At 39.5% G+C, this 20,720-nt stretch overlaps 1 protein-coding gene across 1 annotated transcript in view; it reads right to left on the reverse strand.

Annotated features, from left to right (window-relative positions):
* Nucleotides 1-629: 629 nt before the first annotated feature.
* The window catches only part of LOC101900675 (low-density lipoprotein receptor-related protein 1B), a 448,976-nt gene continuing 428,885 nt past the window's right edge, over nt 630-20,720 (reverse strand). Inside the window, exons 14-30 of the mRNA XM_059128467.1 lie at nt 19,132-20,013; nt 17,492-19,069; nt 17,256-17,433; nt 16,683-16,978; nt 13,492-14,119; nt 8,629-13,421; nt 8,174-8,560; nt 7,565-8,109; nt 7,232-7,500; nt 6,772-7,168; nt 6,537-6,704; nt 5,902-6,472; nt 5,567-5,835; nt 5,174-5,495; nt 4,950-5,108; nt 3,895-4,021; nt 630-3,835 (exon numbers count right to left, since the gene is read on the reverse strand). Coding sequence (XP_058984450.1) covers nt 3,686-3,835; nt 3,895-4,021; nt 4,950-5,108; nt 5,174-5,495; nt 5,567-5,835; nt 5,902-6,472; nt 6,537-6,704; nt 6,772-7,168; nt 7,232-7,500; nt 7,565-8,109; nt 8,174-8,560; nt 8,629-13,421; nt 13,492-14,119; nt 16,683-16,978; nt 17,256-17,433; nt 17,492-19,069; nt 19,132-20,013 — 11,719 coding nt within the window. The 3' untranslated portion in view covers nt 630-3,685. The remainder of the gene's footprint in view (nt 3,836-3,894; nt 4,022-4,949; nt 5,109-5,173; nt 5,496-5,566; nt 5,836-5,901; nt 6,473-6,536; nt 6,705-6,771; nt 7,169-7,231; nt 7,501-7,564; nt 8,110-8,173; nt 8,561-8,628; nt 13,422-13,491; nt 14,120-16,682; nt 16,979-17,255; nt 17,434-17,491; nt 19,070-19,131; nt 20,014-20,720) is intronic.

Genomic DNA, 20,720 nt, shown 5'->3' on the forward strand with positions numbered 1-20,720 from the left:
ATTAAAATACGTGCTTTTAATTATAATGTGTACAATTTATTAATTTTTGTTTTATTGAAATTATGTTTCTTTGTTCATGTTTTACAGTTGATGTTGTTCTTGTTGTTGTCTATTCGTTTTAATTGTGTATATATTTAATATCTTTGTTCTTTTGTTTGTATTTTTTAATTTTGTTTTGTTAATTTAAGGTAAAATTACTTAATCTTAAAATATTTTTTTTTTTTTTTTGATATTAAATTTTATGTATAGATTTATTTATATATACTACATATACATTAGAATACAATATACAGACAAGTTGAGTTTACTTTTTGTTCGTTAAATGTTAAAAGAAAACAAAAAAAAAAAACAGACACATGTATAAATACAAAAACAGTTATGGCGTAATGATGACATCCAATATTTTATTAAAACAAATTTCGTTAACAAAAAAAATATTGTAGAGGAAATAATAAAAAAATCTTTGCAGTTTGAAGTTAAGAATTTTTTTCGATAAGTTTGGGATAAAAACAATTGGCCACAATATCTTAAGGGTGTTGGGATTTATTCATACGAGTCCTTGTTATATTTGTGTTTACTAATTTTTTTAAGAAACCACAGAATAAAAATAAAAAACAAACCAAAAATAATTTTATTGCATTTCCGTTAATTTCTTAGTTGCTTTTACTTAATTTCGTTTCTTATTCTTCTTTGTCGACTTATATTACAATTTGAACATAAATTAAAAAAATCACTTATTTGTTATTATTTATATAAATATGAGTATACATATATATCATGAAATTATAGATTTGTTTAATCTTTGAGTAGCAGGAGAGAGTGATTATACAATATCGTATATATATTTTTTTTAAAAAAGAAAACAATACATAGTGCATATGTATTTCATTCAAAAGGATTATTGTAATTTAAAAAATATCTTTTAATAGTTTTAGCTAAAATTAACCAAGAGGGTCGTTTTCACAGTACTTTATGGAGAATAAACGGTACAGATTAAATGGTGGAAGAAGAGGGGGAAAATGGCACAATATTTTTATTAAAAAAAAATGCGATCCTTATTTCGATTTCTTTAATTACAGCAAAGAAAGACTAATAATATCAACAATATTCAACATTTTTCACCGTGGAATATCACCAGAAAGAGTTGTAAAAATTCAGTCCTTATACCGATTTCTTCAACTTCTGTAAAGGAAGGGTAATAATATCAATTATACTACACTTATCGTAATATGTCGGAATCGAATGTGTACAAAAATCCAAGTAAAGTAATTATTAGCTTGTGGAACTTGCCAAATGTTATTTATGATTTATTATTTCAGCCTGGAATCTCAAATTATTCAAAATTAGTTATTGCAGAATTATGTCTGAATAATACAACTTTAATAAAATGCACTCCGGTTTTGATACGTGCCCTCCTGAGTGTTTTCTTAGTAGGGAATGAAGTGGGTGATTAATTAGCTCGAGGGGGATCCGCCTCCTCGATTGGTAGATCGATTGCTGAGGCTGTTAAACCAATAAGATATTATGTCAGCTGCTTCAAAAAGTCTCCTATAGAAGAAGCTGAAAGAAGATGGGACATGGTAGGGGAATCTCAAGGAGAAGAATCGTAATGGGCATATTGACTGGTCACTGCAGTATCAGATATCTGATCTCAGGATGGGACAACAGTGTTCCAGACTTCTGTAAACATGTAAAGATGAAGAGAGACACCATATTGACTGGATGGGACAACAGTGTTCCTGACTTCTGTAGATCATGTAAATAAAGAGACACTTACTTTGTAGTTGTCTGTAGGGGAATCTCGAGGAGAAGAATGGTGGTGGGCATATTGACTGTTCATTGCAGTATCAGATATCTGATGTCAGGATGGGACAACAGTGTACCAGACTTCTATAGACTGCAGTATCAGATATCCTATCTCAGGATGGGACAACAGTGTTCCTGACTTATGTAGACCATATGAAGATGAAAAAGAGTTAGAGTCGTTAGAGACACTTACTTTGTAGATGTCTGTAGGGGAATCTCGAGGAGAAGAATCGTGGTGGGCATATTGATTGGTCACTGCAGTATCAGATATCTGATGTCAGGATGGGACTTCTATAGACCATGTAAATATGATGAAGGGGTAGAGTCTTTAGAGACACTTACAACAAAGAGGTATAGGCTATTTGGTAGGTGGAAAATAGAAACTCTAACTTCTTTTCCAGAAATAAATCCCATCATCATTCACAAGTTTGCCAATGTTATTCCCTACTAGGCAGACCCCCTCCTAACTACGATTCTCACTATAAATATTTTCTTCTGCTTCTTGCTCCTTTATCTCTCCTATCCCCATTTTTTTATTTCCTCCTTGGATAAACACAGTGGATCTAAGGTTTTCGAGTGAAGCAGTTGGCCAATTCATGTAGCTGCGCATACCTAAACTCAACCAAGCAAAGTCTTTTCATAAAACGATTTAAAATTAATATTTAAAATAATGAAATTAAAAAGAAGTTGGGGTTTGGTTGTATCTCATTCGAATTCGTTTTTTGTAATTTTACACAATAGGTTGCTATCTATCTGAAGGAAGGCTTACGGGGCGAATTATAAAATGATTTTCACAATTTTAAACTTATCGGAATTTGTTGAAACCAAATGCAGTAGGAATTCTAAATTGAATATTAATTAATTTATGGCACATAAATAATGTTTTTGTTATTTTTCAAAATTATTTAATGCAGAAAATAAACCCTAATTAAAAATATTGGTAAAATCAATATGTAATCTTCAAATATGGCTGGCCGATACGAAATTCAAAATGATTTGTTCTGCTGTTTCAATATACAAGATGTTGAGAAAATGTTAAGTTCAAAACCATAAATTTAATTTTAAATTTTGGCTTGTTAAGGCAACAATTCTTCATCCTATTTGTTTTTCCAAAATCCTTAGAACATTCTCACAATTTGTACTGTGAAAACAATCCTTTAAAAAAGCTTTTCATTTCGATACAATAAAATATTTATAATAAAAAATATTGATTATAAATAATATTACAAATATATATATATAAAATAAATCATTAAAAAATATTACACAGTTGCACAAACACACACACATCAAAATATATTCTTGCCATGTGTAGAAGAATATAATTTAGTGTTACTTTTGTTCTTCTTGTTAGTTTTTTTTTCTTCATATTTTTGTTTCTTTAGAAATGACTAAACTATCAGTCCTTGTTTTCTTGTTGGTTGTTGCGTTAAATAATTCTTTTCACATTTTGGTTTTTGTTGTAGTTTTTCCTTTTTAAGAAATAATAATTTTCGTTTTAAGAAATGCTTTCGTTTCGTTTGTTTTAATGCAATAATTGAGTTGAGTTTTAGATATTTGTTCTTCATTCAGTTTTGCTTTAGTTTTTTTTTTACTTATTTTGTAGGGAATTCATTTTCTTCGCATTGGAAGAGGGAGAAAGGGAGATAGGAAAGTGTTTAAGGTCTAGAAAATGTACATTGTTGTTAATTCGTTTGGATTTTGTTGTTGTGGTTGTTTTTCTTCTTATGTAAATGATGACTATAATTATGGCTTAAATTCTTATTTTGCTTTGTTGTTACAGTTGGTTTTTGTTTTGTTTTTTTTTTTTTTTTTTGTTAATACATTTTGACTTTCATACAAACTTCTCGCTTTAACGTATCTCATTTGACGTTAATCATCAGAGAATATCCGGTGTATTATTGTCATCGTGTGAATGCTGTAGCAGACCCTTGCGCTCATCCGGCGCCAGAACATTTTCTGGTACCACTGCCGGTTCCACAATGGCATCGGCATACATTGACTCGTACACCGGGTTGGCAAAGTTGCCCTGAAAAATATGGTTTATTTAAATCATATGTATCCTTTAAAATTATAACAGCTAAATACCTTATCATCTTCGTGCACAAATGCCGGCGTTTCATCGGCATCGCCTCGGTACATTGGATTTGTAAGCATAATTTCCACATTTTCCGTAAGACGTGCATGGGAAAATGGTTGCGATATGCGATGTTTTCTGGAAATGAAAAAATACATCATTAGTTAAAAATATGTATTTTTTTTTGTTCGCAACATATTGGGCAAACGAAAGCATTCCAAACGAGTTTTTCAAATTATTAATTCAATTCAAATAAATCAACAAATTTAAACATTTTTGAGCACTTCCTTAACCTAACAGCTCTTGAGGTTATACAAATATCAAACATATCTCAAATAAAATAATAAACTGTCCGTTCCAACAGTGTTTGCTACACGTGTTAAAAAGGCATTCAAAAAATACCCTCAGAACAACTCAAAGGAAGCCTTTTACAATTTCACAATGTTCTGACGAATTGTTGACCTCATTATTTGAAAGCTTTTTTGTAAATGTAATTCGTTTGAACACCTAATAGCTTAGCAGGATATAACTATTAAATACTATTCGGACAAAACAACCCCAACTAAGATTTGTATGCCCTCCACAATAGTATTGAGGGTAAATTAAGTTTGTCATTCCGTTTATAACACCTCAAAATATAGATTTTAGACCCCACAAAGCATACAATTCTATATCGATTTAGCGATGTCCGTCCGTCTGTGGAAATCACTCTAGCTTCCGAACAAATTGAAGTAGGTTGATTTTTCTCAGATGTTTCTTTCGTCGTCTAAACTGTAAATATAACTGTAACTCCCTATATTCAGTATTTTGAAGCTTTAAGAGACATCTTTCACCGAAATTGTTTCAAATTTCGCACTTGCAGTTCATAACGGGTACTAAAGCCTAAAATTATTCTTTAGGTCACTCCTTCTGGTTAAATAACAGTTGGGGTATGTAGGTCTAATCTTTTGATACGTCCCCCAAAAGAAGTGTACTGTTCGAACGCTGACTGAAGCTTTCTTACTTGCTATAGAGATAGTTTCGGATATCTCAAGATTTCGTTGAAGCTTAAAAAATGCACACTTACTTCAAAAAGTATAAACCAGCACCGAATAGAGCCAGCACTAATATCGCTATTGCCAAAATTATAGCCAATATCGACATTACATTGGCCGAGTGTTCCGTCTCACTTCTCAAGGCATTGGCCGTATCAGCCAAACAGGTTGTATACAGGCCATCTTCACATCTAAAATGGAATCATTTAATTAACTCAATAACTCCTAATACAAAATTCCATTGTCCTCAACTTACTTGCATTCATTTATCGAACTACCCGTTTGACATAAGCCACAAGTACCCACACATGGCGGTGGTACATCACAGGCCGGACCTTCCCATTCTCCTATGCATGTGCATTGTGGAATTTGATAGGGATCCAGATGACATACGCCGTTGTTGTGGCAATAATTGATGCAGGGATTGTCATCGGATACTGGTCTTTCACAGAATTCACCATTCCATTGATCGGAACAATTACACATGGCAACACCTTTGATTACATGACATGTTCCACCATTTTGACATATTAGGCCGGTGCAGGGATTGCGTTGGGGTATTTCAGATGGATCGCAATCTGTAAAATGTAAAATAGAAACGAAAAATGTTAAGATATTGCCAATAAAGTCTTATATTTCTATTACGTACAGGCTGGTGGATTTGAAGTTTTACAAAGATCGGTCTCACAACGATCTCCCACATATCGTTCCAGACAAGAACACAACAGCTTTCCTGGTTTCTCTGTGCACACACCTCCATTAAGACAATAATTGGCACATGAATCCGATTCACATTTTTCACCATAGAAACCTTTGGGACATTGACATTGAGCACCACCTTTGGAACCTATGGTGCATGTACCACCATTTTTACAAAAGCCTGAACAAACATTTACCTCACAGCGCTTTCCAGTGAATCTGCAAAGAACATAAAGGCAGGTTACTCTCAAAATATTCAAATAAATGAGGTCATTTCGCACTTACCCATCTGGACATTCACATTGTGTGGTGCCCGACAAAGTTTCGCGACAAATGCCACCATTGGTGCAGGTCAAATTCACACAATGTTCACACTGTTCTCCCACATACATGGGCGGACATGTACACTTCATACCGCCATCTTCAATGCGACATGAGCCGCCATTATGACAACGACTCTGACACTCTGGCACCGACGTTTCACAACGTGGTCCCGACCAACCTGGTGTACAGCTACATTTCAATGGTGGGGGTTCTGGTGAGCCAGGGATTTGTGGTGCAATAATACACAAGCCATTGTTCATACAATAATTCGAACAACGATAATGTTCACAGAATTCTCCTTCGAATCGGGGCTGGCAAATACACTTTGGTACGTGATTGATAACTTTACAGGTGCCCAGGTTACATTTCAAAGGACAATAATCGGGTACAATGGTTTGATGGGCCACACACACGCCATCGACCATATGGAAATCGTTGGGGCAACGGCATCTATAACCACTGTTGGTCTCGGTGGTCATCAGACACATGGCGCCCATTTGTTTGCAGGGCTCCTTGGCGCAGGGATTGGATACTGTGTGACAGAGACAGGAGGGAATAAATAATTTTGTTCATATCTTAATTTTTGGTATACTTACTGTTACGATTCTGTTTCAATGGATGTAGGATACCAATGTCCGATGACCGATAGCCCTTTAGCAAATAGGTGCCATTATCATTGCCAAACTTGTTCATTTTGATTATGCTCTGATCATACAGCTTGATATATAAGTAATCCTCAAAGACATCAATCTTTTGGGGTTTTTCTATAGAAAGAAATAAACAGACAATTTAATTTCCCTCTCCTATTGTCCTCCAGTTCATTATACATACCTTTATTCGAAAACTTCCTCACCACATTACGTTCCTTGCCATTCAAACGACATGTCTCCACAGTGCCCTTGCGATAATCGGCCCAATACAAACGTCCGGTCGGATAATCAATGGCCAAACTGATGGGCCAGCCAACATCACGTTCAATCAAACTGCGTTTATTTTGGCCATCCAATGAGGCCATGAGTATGCCATTTTCCAGAGTAGACCATATCATGATACGCGACTCGGGTTCCACAACAATATCGGTGGGATTTAAACCGGTTGACACAAGCGATGCATACTTTTTGCCATCAATATCTGTGACCAGAATTTCATTGTGCTTGGAATCAATGATGTACACCAATTGAGTTATCCATTCAATGGCCAGGGATTTGGGATCATCAAGTACGGGAATCTAAAAATAAAGACATTGACATTTAGACATAGCATTTTTTTATTTGATTTCCATTCAACTTACATCGAAGGCCTTTAACTCCTTGAGATCACGCCTTACCCTCACTGCAATAGCTTCGGTTTGGGGTATGGCAATTTTCATGGTATGCACCTTGCCATGATGCGAATCAATCCAAAAGAGTAAGGTATCTTTGTTTCGAATCAAAATATCGAATACATCTATTTTCAAAATATCTGTGTGGAAAAAGCCAACCATTGTGGTGCCCTCCTGCTTGGCTGGCAATATAAAACGGAATTCTTGTTCGGAAGCCAATAGCAGAACTTGATCAGGTCCTAAGAAAAAAAGAGGTTAATAATTATTTTTAATCTTTTAAAACTGAAACAATGAAATACCTACCCGATGCCAAACAGGTATCATTTTTCGCCGGTCCCTTCGAATATCCCTCTGTGCACTTGCAATTATAATGTCCCGCTTTCTTCTCTATGCAAATTTGCGAGCATGTCCCAAAGCCACAAACCGGCGGCTGGCAGTTCATCTCATCCGAACCATCAATGCAATTATACTGGCCATCACAACGAAAGATTTTCGATATGCAATCCTCATTCTCACACTGGAATTGATCGTGACGACATTTCGGTAGGGCAGCACAAACTTCATCTGCTTCATCTTCATTATTGCCGCAATCATTGACGCCATCACACAGCGCCGATTTGCGTATGCACTTGAGATTCGAGCATTTAAAGGCATTTGCATGACAATGGACATGGGCACAAGTCTCCAGACTCTCATCACTGCCATCGGTACAATCATCCCAGCCATCACATTTCCAACGGGCCATAATACATTTCCCATTGCCGCAGGTGAAGTGATCCGAAGGACAGGTACAGTTTACCTCATCACTGCCATCGGGACAGTCATCATCACCATCACATTGGTATTGCCTAAAAGAGGAAGACACATTAATAATGGATTTGTTTCTCGGGACCAAATCACATCCTCCCTTACTTGTTAATACAGGTATTGAAGGTGGCACACTTGAATTGATTCGCTTTACAGGTTATATTGCAATTCAACTCATCACTGCTATCGTCACAGTGGATTTCACCATCACAGCGATGATCATGCTTGAGACATTTGCCAGTTCCACATCTGAACTCACTTTCCGAACAGTTACGCATTTGGCAATTCAGTTCATCACTGCCATCTCCACAGTCATTTTCATAGTCGCAGCGCCATCTGCCGGGTATACATTTGGAATTATTGCACTTAAAGTAGGTGGGATCACATTCCTCCTTCGACGAGCGACAGGAAGCTGGCTCATCATCGCCGTTCGGGCAATCATCTTCGCCATCGCAACGCCAGGCCATGGGAATACAACGGCCGGAACTACATCTGTAAGAAAAGCAAAGGGAGTTTTGTCTAAATTATCCAAACTTCCATCAATGAGCTTCCAAACTTACTGGAAATCGTTGGGATCACATGTCGCCTTATCGCAATTCAATTCATCCGACTTATTGGGACAGTCGGCATCGCCATCACACACCCAAACAAGAGGCATGCACCGGTTATTACTGCACTGGAACTGATCCTTTTTACAGCTTAGCGGAGTACAGCCCACTTCGTCTTCACCATTCGGACAATCCTTGACACCATCACACTTCTGGAGATTGTCAATACAGAACGCCGTCGTATTGGCGGTGGCCCCACATTTCATGTGATTTTCGAAGCATGTAAACTTATCACAGTTTTGTTCATCCGAATTGTCGCCACACTGATCGCTGCCATTGCATATGGAAGCTGGATGAATACATTTCTTGTTGTTGCACTGATACTGGCCCGGTTCACAATGGAAGGGTGGACAATTTTCCGGCTCATCGCTGCCATCGCCACAATCATCCTGTGTATCACATTTCCAATAGAACGGAATACATTTGTACGTCTGGGAACATTGGAAATGGGCGGCGGTGCAATTGGCAATACAGGTCTTATTGTCATCGCCCAGTATAAAGTTATTGGGACATGCACATTTGTAGAATGGAGGGTCAGGCGAGAGCAAACACAATGTGGAACACTCTGCCGTCTCACATGGATTTCCGCCATAGGGTTGCTGCTGGCGATATGGATGATAGATTCTCAAGTCCATTGGCCTATGTATGGTTGTCACCAGGGTCGAGCAATTCTGTCCCGTAAAACGATTGCAATACTCAATCGATTTCATTTCCCAATCTGACCAATAAATTTTATCCTCCCACACAGCAATGGCAAAGATGTGATGTAAATTCAGTTGAGGATTCAATTTGCGGGCCATCAAAATTCTCACATTATTGCCATCCAGATCGGAAACTGATATTGTATCTTCTCGGGCATCACCCCAGAAAAGTTGATTACTCTCAAAGGACAGCGTCAAGGCATTTGGCCAACCCATATTTTCACGTATAATTATCCTGGCATTAGAGCCATCCATGCCGGCCTTTCCAATATGGGGATCTTCACCCCAATCGGACCAGTAGAGATTGCGATTGAAGGGATCCAGTGCCACTCCACGGGGCTCCCGCAAATGTTCATTGATAAGAACCTTACGATATTTGCCATCCAATTTGGACACCTCAATGGTATCCAAACCTTTATCACACCAATACAAATTCTTGGCCACCCAATCCACAGCCAGGCCATCAGGATTCTTCAACATTGCTTGATGTAGTGTGGTGGTTTTATTTTCTGCCGGACAATAACGCTTGATCATGCCCACCGTGGAGGTAACATCCGACCAGAAGAGACACTTGGTGGACCAATCAAAGTCCAATGCCACAGCATTCGATAACTGATGTATGAGAATACTGCCATTGCCCCTCATATCCACTTGTCTGATGTAGTAGCGGTTGGAGAATATCAACTTGGCCGTCTCATTGCTGGTGGCCTTACAGGTGTGATGATCGTCCTTCAATTCATAACCCTTCATGCACAGACACTTGTACGAGCCATAGGTGTTGGCACAAATTTGGGAGCATTGATGCGGTCCATTACATTCATCAATGTCATCGCACAAATGATGATTGTTGGCATGTAGCTTATAGCCGGGATGACACTGACATTCATAGCCAATTTTCTTATTTATACAGGTGTGTTCGCAAATATCCGGGTTCAAGCACTCGTCCACGTTACACAGCGACTCATCCGAGAAATCGCCGCAATCATTGCGACCATTGCAAAGCAACTCTTCCGAAACACAGGCACCATTTTTACATTGGTATTGGCCGTGGCCACAGGTCATTGTTGATTCGCCACACAGGTCCACAGACTCATCGGAAGCATCCGAACAATCTGCTCTCGAATTACATGTTAGATTTTTGGCTATGCACTCAAGATTATGGCACTGGAATTCCACCTCCTCCACACACACCTGGGTGAAATTGAATGGGACACAATCCTCGTATTCGTCCTCACCATTGGGACAATCGTGATCGCCATCACATACCAGAGGGCGATCCAGGCACAAACCATTTGAACAGAGAAATGAAGGAGCCACACAATCCGGAATATGCGGAACTGTTGCAATGGCACACTGATCGCCCTCATCTTCGGAACCAGGAGCTGGGCAATCATGCTCTCCATCGCACACCCATTTTTGTGGAATACAACGTCCCGAAGATTTACACTGGAACATATGTGGTCGGCATACATGATTCGGACATTGGGCACCCTCGTCGGAGCCATCTTCACAATCTGTCTTCGAATCGCATTGCCAACTGGCGGGAATGCAAGTGTTGTCGCATCTAAACTCATTGGGTTTGCACTGCAATTTACAACCAAATTCATCGGAACTGAAATTGCCAGCCACTGAATCCTTGCAGTCATTTTCTCCATCACAACGCCATTTTTCGTTGATACAACGTCCATTGGAACACTGGAATTGTCCAGGAGCACAGGCAACTTTTGTAACATGATCACAGTTCAGCTCATCGCTGCCATCGGGACAGTCATTATCGCCATCACAACGCCACATGGGCATAATACAGGCCGTTGAATTGGGACAGTGTTCATAGACAGCATCCCCAGCAGGGCATTCAGAGGCGGGACAATGCTTCTCATCACTAAAGTCTTTGCAATCTCGCACGTGGTCGCATACAAACTGCTGCGATATGCATTCACCACTGCCACAACGGAACTTCTCCGGTTCACATTTGCATATAAGTTCCGACTCGTCGGAGCCATCACCACATTGATGGACACCATCACACGTTTGGTCCTGGGGAATACAGCGATGATTGTTGCACATAAAGAAATCGGTGGGACAAACCCGTATGATGCAATAGCTACGCGATTCATCGGACCCATCCAAACAATGGGGAATACTGTCACAGGTCAAATGCAGGGGAATACATTCACCCGAACCACAAGGGAATTGATTCTTCTCACACTTGACATTTATGGGCTGCAAACATCTGCGTCCATCCGGCGCCAATATGCCGCGAGTACATTGGCAACTTGCCGTTCCATTGCTATTCAAAATGCACACATCTTCACAGCCACCATTGAGAATTTTGCATTGGTTCGAATCACAGTTGACGGTGGTATTTTGGATGGCAATAACACCCATGGGTCGTTCCACATGATCACGCAGGAAAACCATGTCGGCGCCGGTGTACTTATTGGCCCGCACCAGGGCACCTAGTACCCAATCGGACCAGAACAACAAATCACCATACACAGCTATGGAAAATGGATGTTTGGGCGAAGAATGGGCCAAGACCACCCGATGTGTTCCATCATATTCCGCTCTTTCAATTTTATCTATTCTGGCATCAGCCCAATACAGCTTTTGCTCTTCCAGATCCAAGGTAATTGCATTTGGCATTTTGATGTCTGTTCTGATAATCGATTCCAAACCAAAACCGGTCACATAAGCCCTTTGTATCGAGGGACTTTCCTCATTCCAATTGGTCCAGTAGATCATGCCCAGACATGGTTCCACAGCAATGCCTCGTGGCTTGTCTTTGGAATTGAGAACACGTATACGATTCACCAATTGTGTATTATTGTCGGCATTATCGGATACGTAGTGGAGATCCAAACTGCAAATGGAGGCATCATTGTTGGAAGTCCAGAAAAGCATTTCATTGACAATATCAAAAGCCAATCCTTCCACCTTTCCTTGGTGGGTAACCAAAACTCGATTATTGCTGCCATTAAAGTTCACCGCATTGATGGTGCTCAGGATCACATCGGAGTAAAACAGAACACTGTTCTCATAGTCATAGGTCAGGGCAATGACATTCATCATAATGGTGGTGTTGCGTATCGGTTTAACGGGACCATTTTTATTTGTGTGATCCGTTAGGTGGACACTTTCAATGGTACTGCGATAGGAGAAGAGCAGGAAGCTGTCATAGGGCTCACAAGCCATGCCATCGGCAGCTACACGGCTGTGAGAACAGGCACAGATGGGTGTGGTACCATTGAAGAGACACAACTCCTGGCATCCGCCATTATTTTCAGCACATGGATTGGTACCCTTCTGTAGCCTCTTGGAGTATATTTTCATGTCCTTGACGGAATTTCCCTCAAAGCGTTTCAACTCCACATAGTTGCTTAAATTCGCCATTGGAGCAACTTTGAAAGTGCCCTTGTTGTAATTATTATCAGTCCAGTAGATGTAATCATCCAGTTTACCCACCGAAGTGGGATATTCCAGAGTATGATTCAGCAAAACCTCCTTTAGATTGCCATCATAATCGACTTTCATAATGGACGGCTGGGCCAGCGATGTTTTGGGTGCTTCACACCAATAAACCTTGGTGGCTTCTATGTCCAGCACAAGGCTGGTAACGATTTTGTCATGGTTGACCAAAACAAACGGTTGAGAGCCATCCAACCCAGTGCGACCAATAACACCTTCGGCCACATAGAAGAGTAAACCCTGTACGGGATCAACAGCCAATACACTGGGCTTCTTTACACTGGAAACCACGACATGGCGATGGGAACCATCTAGACGGGCTACTTCAATAACGTTACGCTTAATATCGCTAATGTAAATATTTTCGGCCACCCAATCGATGGCAATGCCACCCAACCAATCCATTTGTTTGTTGTCCAACCATTCGGGGGATTCTATAATCACTTGACGTTGGGTGCCATCACGTTTGATGCGCGATATGGACCCACTGTCATTGTCACCCCAATACAGATAATTCTGGTTGGCATGGTAGTCGATGAAGGAAGCCAGAGATATGCGGGAAATGGGACCTAAGGCCTGAAGGAAGAGGAAAAAGAAGATAAAACGATTAGTGGTCATAAATTACACAAGAAATTCAATGACTCACCATTTTCTGTCCCTGCTCATCAATCGGCTTATTCGGTTCGTATATTTCGATGCCTTTCAGCTCATGATTGGTGTAGAACAAAAATTCATCCACACCTATGCACTGGGTGGGATTTGTTGGATCCACGCGATATCCAATGGCACAGCCACATGTATGATCCTTATTTGAGATGGCAAAGCACAGATGGGAACAACCTCCCTTCAAGGGTCCAGCACATGTGTTTGCTCCCTGCTGCGCCTCAGCATAGAACATTTTCAAATATTGAATCTTTTTGGTATTTTTTCTCAGTATGGAATATTCGGCACAGGCATTTTTGTCGCATGACATTATAACACCCTGTATATTCTCCGGAAAATAGAGGGTCCCATTGTAGACGGTAACAGCGCTGATTGTCATCACTTTACTCGACGCCACAACGATGTGTATTTCTTTTGAGGCAATCTCATAGTATGAGATACCAGAATTGTCGTAAACAAAATACAACCGCATCGAATCAAAATCCATGGTAAGAGATGCCAGTGTTTTGTTGTGTTCATAGATAACGCTTCTCTCCGACCCATCGAGATTACTTTGTTCGATTTGCCAGTTTTGAAGATTACGCGAGGACGAGATCCAATATAGTTTACCGCTGTGGATATTAAAGAAAGAATTAGGAATACAATCATTAGTAATTAATCTAATCTTAGGTTAGATTCGGATGCATAACTAAATTGAGTTTTAAAATTAATTTTCAATTTAGGATAACTCCTAAGAGTAATATATATTAAATGTATATTATTATTTCAATGATTACACAGTGCAACACAAAAGAAAACAATTACCAACAAGTCAGTAGAATATGAAAGTAGAGCCAAAAATTGAGGGGCGTGTATCCGCATTTTGAAAGTCTATACAGCAACTAACTTAGAATGAGAGGGCAAATACTCCCTCTTCCACATATTTTTAAGGTTTTCTGATATAGATTCCTTGGAATGCGTTGATTTCAGGTATAAAGGGTGAGATAAAAAACGGCAACAAAGTCAAACGCCATAATTTTTATTTTTTTTAAATTTTATTGAATGACAGCAAAAAATGTCGGAAATAGCATCAAATTTTAGAATAGGTTTAGATTTGTTCGAATTTGCCACCTTTGGCACGAATTATGGCCTTCAAACGGCCTATGAAACCGTCACACGCTGCCCGAATGTTGCTCTGCGGTATTTTTGGCCCATTCCCGCCGAAGCACTTGCTTTAGGTGATCGACACTTTGGTATTTTTTAGTGCCAACATTGTTTTCCAGACACAATAGACCAACGGATTGGTATCCGGAGATTTTGGTGGCCATTCTGCGCTGGAAATGAAGCGAGAAACCTCATTTTGTAACCATTCTTGGGTGGTGCGTGCTGAGTGCGATGGTGCTGAGTCCTATTGGAATGTCCAAGGTCTGCGGTTAAAATGTTTGCGTGCCCAAGGCTTTAATACACCCTCCAGAATATTAACGCTATAATATTCGGCATTTATTCTGATGCCACGGTCGATTAATACGAGCGGAGAGCGACCATCGACTGTTATGGTGGCCCACAGCATCACCATGGACGGCGCTTGAGTTCAGGTGGCCAATCGAAGGTGCACATTTTCAGCTGACCTCTTTGGCAAGTAAACACGATAATTTTGTTTGTTTATAATCTGCTGGACAACAAATGTTTTCTCATCGGAGAAAACCAAATTCGGCAGTTTACCACTTGCGGCCAAGCAAAGCAACTCGTTAGCTCTTTTGAGTCTATTTTCTTTCTGTTGCGGTGTAAGTTCTTGCACTTTTTGGAATTTCAATGGCTATAACCCGAGCTTATTTTTCAATATTTGCCGAAAGGAATATTGCGATATGTTCAGTTCACGAGCCATTTTTCGACCACTGCGACGCGAGTTTCAATCAAGTCGTTTCTTTACTTTTCGAATCATTTCAGCTGACGTTGCTGTTTTCTTCCATCAACTTCCTTGGCGTCGCAACCAGTATCACGGTAACGAGCGATGGTACGAGACACAAATTTATTCACATTTAAATTCTGGAGTGCTCTAACGATAGCCACTTGTGGTTTTCCAGCCAAATATAAAGAAATCACATTATCACGCTTGAATTCCAACATAAATAACTTTTTTTCTGAAAAATTCTGACAAAAGTGTTTTTGTACGCTTGTAAACAATATATTGAGCTGTCACTGGAATAATTTTAACAGCTGTCGGACGAGTGGCTTGGAAATGACAGTAGTCTGAAATTGGTTGCAGTTTTTTCGTCACACCCTGTATAAATTTTCAATATAATTTTCTTAAATACTATCATACCTAGATATATGATTTATTCTGAGAATTTTTGTAGAACATTTATTTTTATACCCTACACCACAAGGTGGTCAGGGTATTATTTTTTTTATACTTTTTGTCTATATATAAATTATGTTACTTTCCGGCCTCAACTTGAAAAAAGTCCGAGAAAAATTAGGATATATTTTCGGTTTGTTTTTTTTTGCAATAATTGATGTAAATATATTCTTGATATACAATGGAAATAGAGATTTCTTGTCTTTGGTGACTCATAGCGAAATTTGATGAAGAATATGTTTGTCTTTTGTGGAGAATTTGACCTTAATTCACACGAACGGTTATGACCTCAAAATGTTTTTTTTTTTTTTTTTAACAAATGAGTTCCTGACATTTTGGTAAGTTTTAGACTGTTGATGTCTTCTAGGACCTAGAGTAGAATTTCATGACAAATATATTTATAGAAGATTTTGATCTGTTACGATCCCGTTTAGGGATGGGGGAGGGTGGTTTGGTTAACCTTATTTTTTAAAAAGGAACAAAAAACTCTGCCGATTCACATCCCGTTTTATCACCAATATTGCCAAAGACTCTATATACCTTAAATCAACGGGTTCCAAGGAATCTTAATCCGAAAATTTCCAAATGTGTGGAAGATAGGCAAACATGCCCGCTATGTTTTGGTTACTTTGCGATACAAACTTTCAAAACGCCGATACTAGCTCTACTTTTATAATCTACTAAATTTTTCCTTATTTATTGGTAAAAAAAGAATATTGTGGCATACCTCGATTCTATTTTAGAGGACACAAAAAATGGTCTTTCAGACTCTGATATAAAGTCCTTGTCAACATAAATCTTTGTAACAATTCGCCTATAAAAAATGTTCTACTTACTTTATGGGATCCAAGGCTATGCTCTCCACCATATTCAAATCTTTCAATATTTCCGTAACATATTCGCCCTTCAAATTACTGGCCCAAATGTCACTCTTGATTTTACCCGTTGAAAAGTACATATTCTTGGCTATCCAGTCAATGGCAAACCCAGCTGGATTGTGTATATCTGTATTGATAATGGTATCAATAATACCATTTGAGATTCCGGCGGTCTTGATTTCATTCAATTGTACATCGGACCAATAGAGGCGACTGTCTTCGACGGTAAAATCAATACGTTGAGGTGCCAAGACCTAGAGGGGCGATAAGTGAGTAAAATATATTAAAAATGATTATTATTTTATTTATATTTATTATTTTATTTATATTTTATTTATATTTATTTAATTTTAATTAATAATTATTAAATAATAAATAATAATATTATTATCTAAATGTTATTCTTATTATTTCATTATTATTCTTAGTATTTTATTATATTATTATTATTATTATTATTATTATTATTATTATTATTATTATTTTTATTATTATTGTTATTATTATTGTTATTATCTGTTTATAACATACCTGCGGAGACTGTCTTATAGTGGGTATGGTATGATGATTGGGTTGCATTAAATCAATGCCACGTATTTCATCACCCATAATGAAGAGCAGCACCTGTTCATTGGCCACACAAGTTCGATTGTCGTTGTGATCCAAACGCATAACATGGGGACAGGCACATTGATAGGTTTTCCGCACGCTACAAACAAAGAAGAGATTAAAATCAATTTCTAATCGCCTCTACCACCCCTACTTACTCCAGCAAACACAAATGCGAACAACCGCCATTATTATCGCCACAGGGATTTTCAGCCTGTGGCTGACGGCTAGAGTGCAACACTTGAATACCAAATGGTTGGGTGTGAGTCCGTTGGATCACTTCAATATCCGTGCCATTCCATTTGTTTGCCCTAATAACGGAAGCCGTTCTCCAATCCGTCCAGTAGACATAATTTTCAAACACCGCAATGGCAAAGGGATGGGAGAGAATTTCACGATCTCTCAACACTAAATGTATATCGGAACCATCATATTTGACGGTGTAAATGGAATCGGATTTGGCATCTACCCAATAAACCCGTTTTTGTGTATAATCCAAGGATAAACCGTTTGGCCAGCCAGCCGATACCTGTGAAGTGGTGGTGATGGCCTGGCGATGTTTTCCCGCCATCGAACAACGTTCTATACGCGGATAGTTGTCATCCCAATCTGTCCAAAACAGTAAACCCTCTCGGGGATCCAGGGCTATGGCACGTGGGCTTTCCATATCTCCAGCAATGAGGGTACGCCTAAAACTGCCATTTAATTTGGCAACCTCAATTTGATCTAAATTCGAATCAATCCAATACAGATTCATGCCAATCCAATCGACTGCCAAACCTTCTGTGGTCGACAGCCCAGAATGGACTACAGCTTCCACTTTGTGTAGAGATTCGCCCACCAACTGACCTCGGTAGATTTTGTCATCTATGACATCAGTCCAAAATATTTGACTCGAAACATTGTTGTAGAGGAAATCCAAGGCAATGGTGTTCCGCAACGAAGCATAAAAGTTACTAATGGTGGATTTTTTCAGATTCAAACCACGGATCTCCTGGCGATTTGTGTAGATAACATAGGGATCATCGGGAGCTGTACTTTTGCATGTATAGCGATCGTATTGCAGATCATAGCCCTCGAAACACTTACATTTGTAGCCCTTGCCTTGGGTTACACAAATTTGCGAGCACGAGTCCCAATGTTCACAGGCATGTTGCATGCTGCAGCGCCGTCCATTGGGCAGTAAATACATGTGGGCTGGGCAGGAACAGAAGAAACCCTCCGGAGCATTATGACAATAATGGGAACATTGCGTATCAGATCTTTCGCACATTTTCTGCGAACACAAATAACCCTCATCTGTGCCATCTCCGCAATCGATATTACCATCGCACAGCTGTTTTACCGAAATGCATTTATTCGATTCGGCACAGTAACGATCGGGTGCCTCGCATATCACAGTCTCATTGAAGTCCTTCGCAGGTGGCTTTATTTGGGTACAGTTAAGTTCATCGGATTTGTCGTAGCAGTGTGGTATGCCATCGCAATAGAAGAAATGTGGTATACATTCAAAGGGATCGGAGCAGGCAAATTCAAAGGGTGCACAAAAGTGGGCCTCACCCAAATCGATGACATGATGATCGGATTTGGTCTCATTACAATTCATTTCATCGCTGAAATCCAAACAATCGGTAATGCCATCACAGATGTGGCTCTCGTCATAGCAGCCCAGCGGAAGGCAATAACGCTCATTGGGACCACAATCATACTCACAGGCAACCTCATCGGAATTGTCACTGCAAAAAAGGGATGCATAAGAAACGAAGATACAAGAAAGATATTCCTGACAACTACTTACCCACATTGATCCAACCCATCGCAAATATCGGAAAAGGGTCTACAAACTCCATTACGGCACTCAAACTCCGGGCATTTGTCATCGATCAAAACATCTCCATATTCGTCTGAGGAATCATCGGGTCCGCAGTCGGCTATGCCATCATTCACCCACGACAACTGTATGCATTTGCCACTCTTGGCACAGGTGAACTCATTGCTGTTACAGGTGTGACTTTCGCAATTCAATTGATCCGTACCATCCGGACAATAACTAATCGAACTACACAGCAGGGCTCGTTGATAGCAACGATTGTTGCAGGTGAAGTGCAGATTTAAATCGCATTTCTTGGGATCACAGGGACCACCGGGAGCACTGCTCTCATCACTGCCATCGTTGCAGTCATCGAATCCATCACACAAGTCCTTTACATCGACACACTGCTCCGACTTTAGACACTGGAATCCCGACGAACAATTCATGGCCTTTTTCTCCGTGTCCTGTGGATAGGGAATACACTGGGTGCCAGTACCGTTCAGAGAATATTTATCTGGACAACGGCATATCGATTGATTCGGGGTATTAAAACATATGCCGGGACATTTACTCTTGACACAGGCATTATTTAGCGAACTTGGTTGGGTGCTGACATCGAATACCTTCAAATTGGAGGAACGTCCTCGTTCCACCGAAAACACCTTAGAGTTGTCATTATTTTTGATGGTGCCATTCAGATGATGAGTGGAAAAGCTACGAACTGTACCATTTCGGGCATCCACCCAATAAATGGTACCCTTGTGATAGGCAATAGATGTGGGATGATGTTCGGGGTCTTTGAAGATTATCTCGCGATCCGTGCCATCGAAATTCATGCGTTCGATTGTGCCTTCTTTCACGTCGCACCTACGAAGGGGAAAAAGTTACAATTTCTATTAATGGAAAAGAATTTCAATATTGCATATAAATTTGGGAGCTAACTTTAAAATTGGATACACAGGGTTAGATGAAAAAACTGCAACCAACTTCAGACTGCTGTCATTTCTAAGTAACTCGTCCGATAGATCTTAGAATTATTCCACTGACAGACAGCTCATTATATTGTTTACAAGCGTACAAATGCATTTTGGTAAGAATTTTCCAGAAAAATAGTTATTCGTGATGGAATTCAAGCGTGATAGTGCGATTTGCTTATATTTGGCTGGAAACCCACAAGTGGCTATCGTTAGAGCCCTCCAGCATTTAAATGTGAATAAATCTTTTGTGTCTCGTACTATCGCTCGTTACCATGATACTTTTAGCGTAGCCCGATGTCAAGGAAGTGGACGGAAGAAAACAACAACATCAGCAGAAATGGTTCGAAAAGTAAAGAAACGACTTGATCGAAACCAGTGTTGCAGTAGCCGAGAAATGGGTCGCAACATTCCATTCGGCAAATATTGAAAAATGAACCCGGGATAATGCCATTGAAATTCCAAAAAGTGCAAGAACTCAACCCGCAACAGAAAGAAAATAGACTCAAAAGAGCTAAAGAGTTGTTACGCTTGGCCGAAAATGGTGATCTGCCGAATTTGGTTTTCTCCGATGAGAAAACATTCGTTGTCCAGCAGTTT

The sequence above is a fragment of the Musca domestica genome, unplaced genomic scaffold, assembly GCF_030504385.1.
Source record: "Musca domestica strain aabys unplaced genomic scaffold, Musca_domestica.polishedcontigs.V.1.1 50, whole genome shotgun sequence".
NCBI classification, from domain to species: Eukaryota; Metazoa; Arthropoda; class Insecta; order Diptera; family Muscidae; genus Musca; species Musca domestica.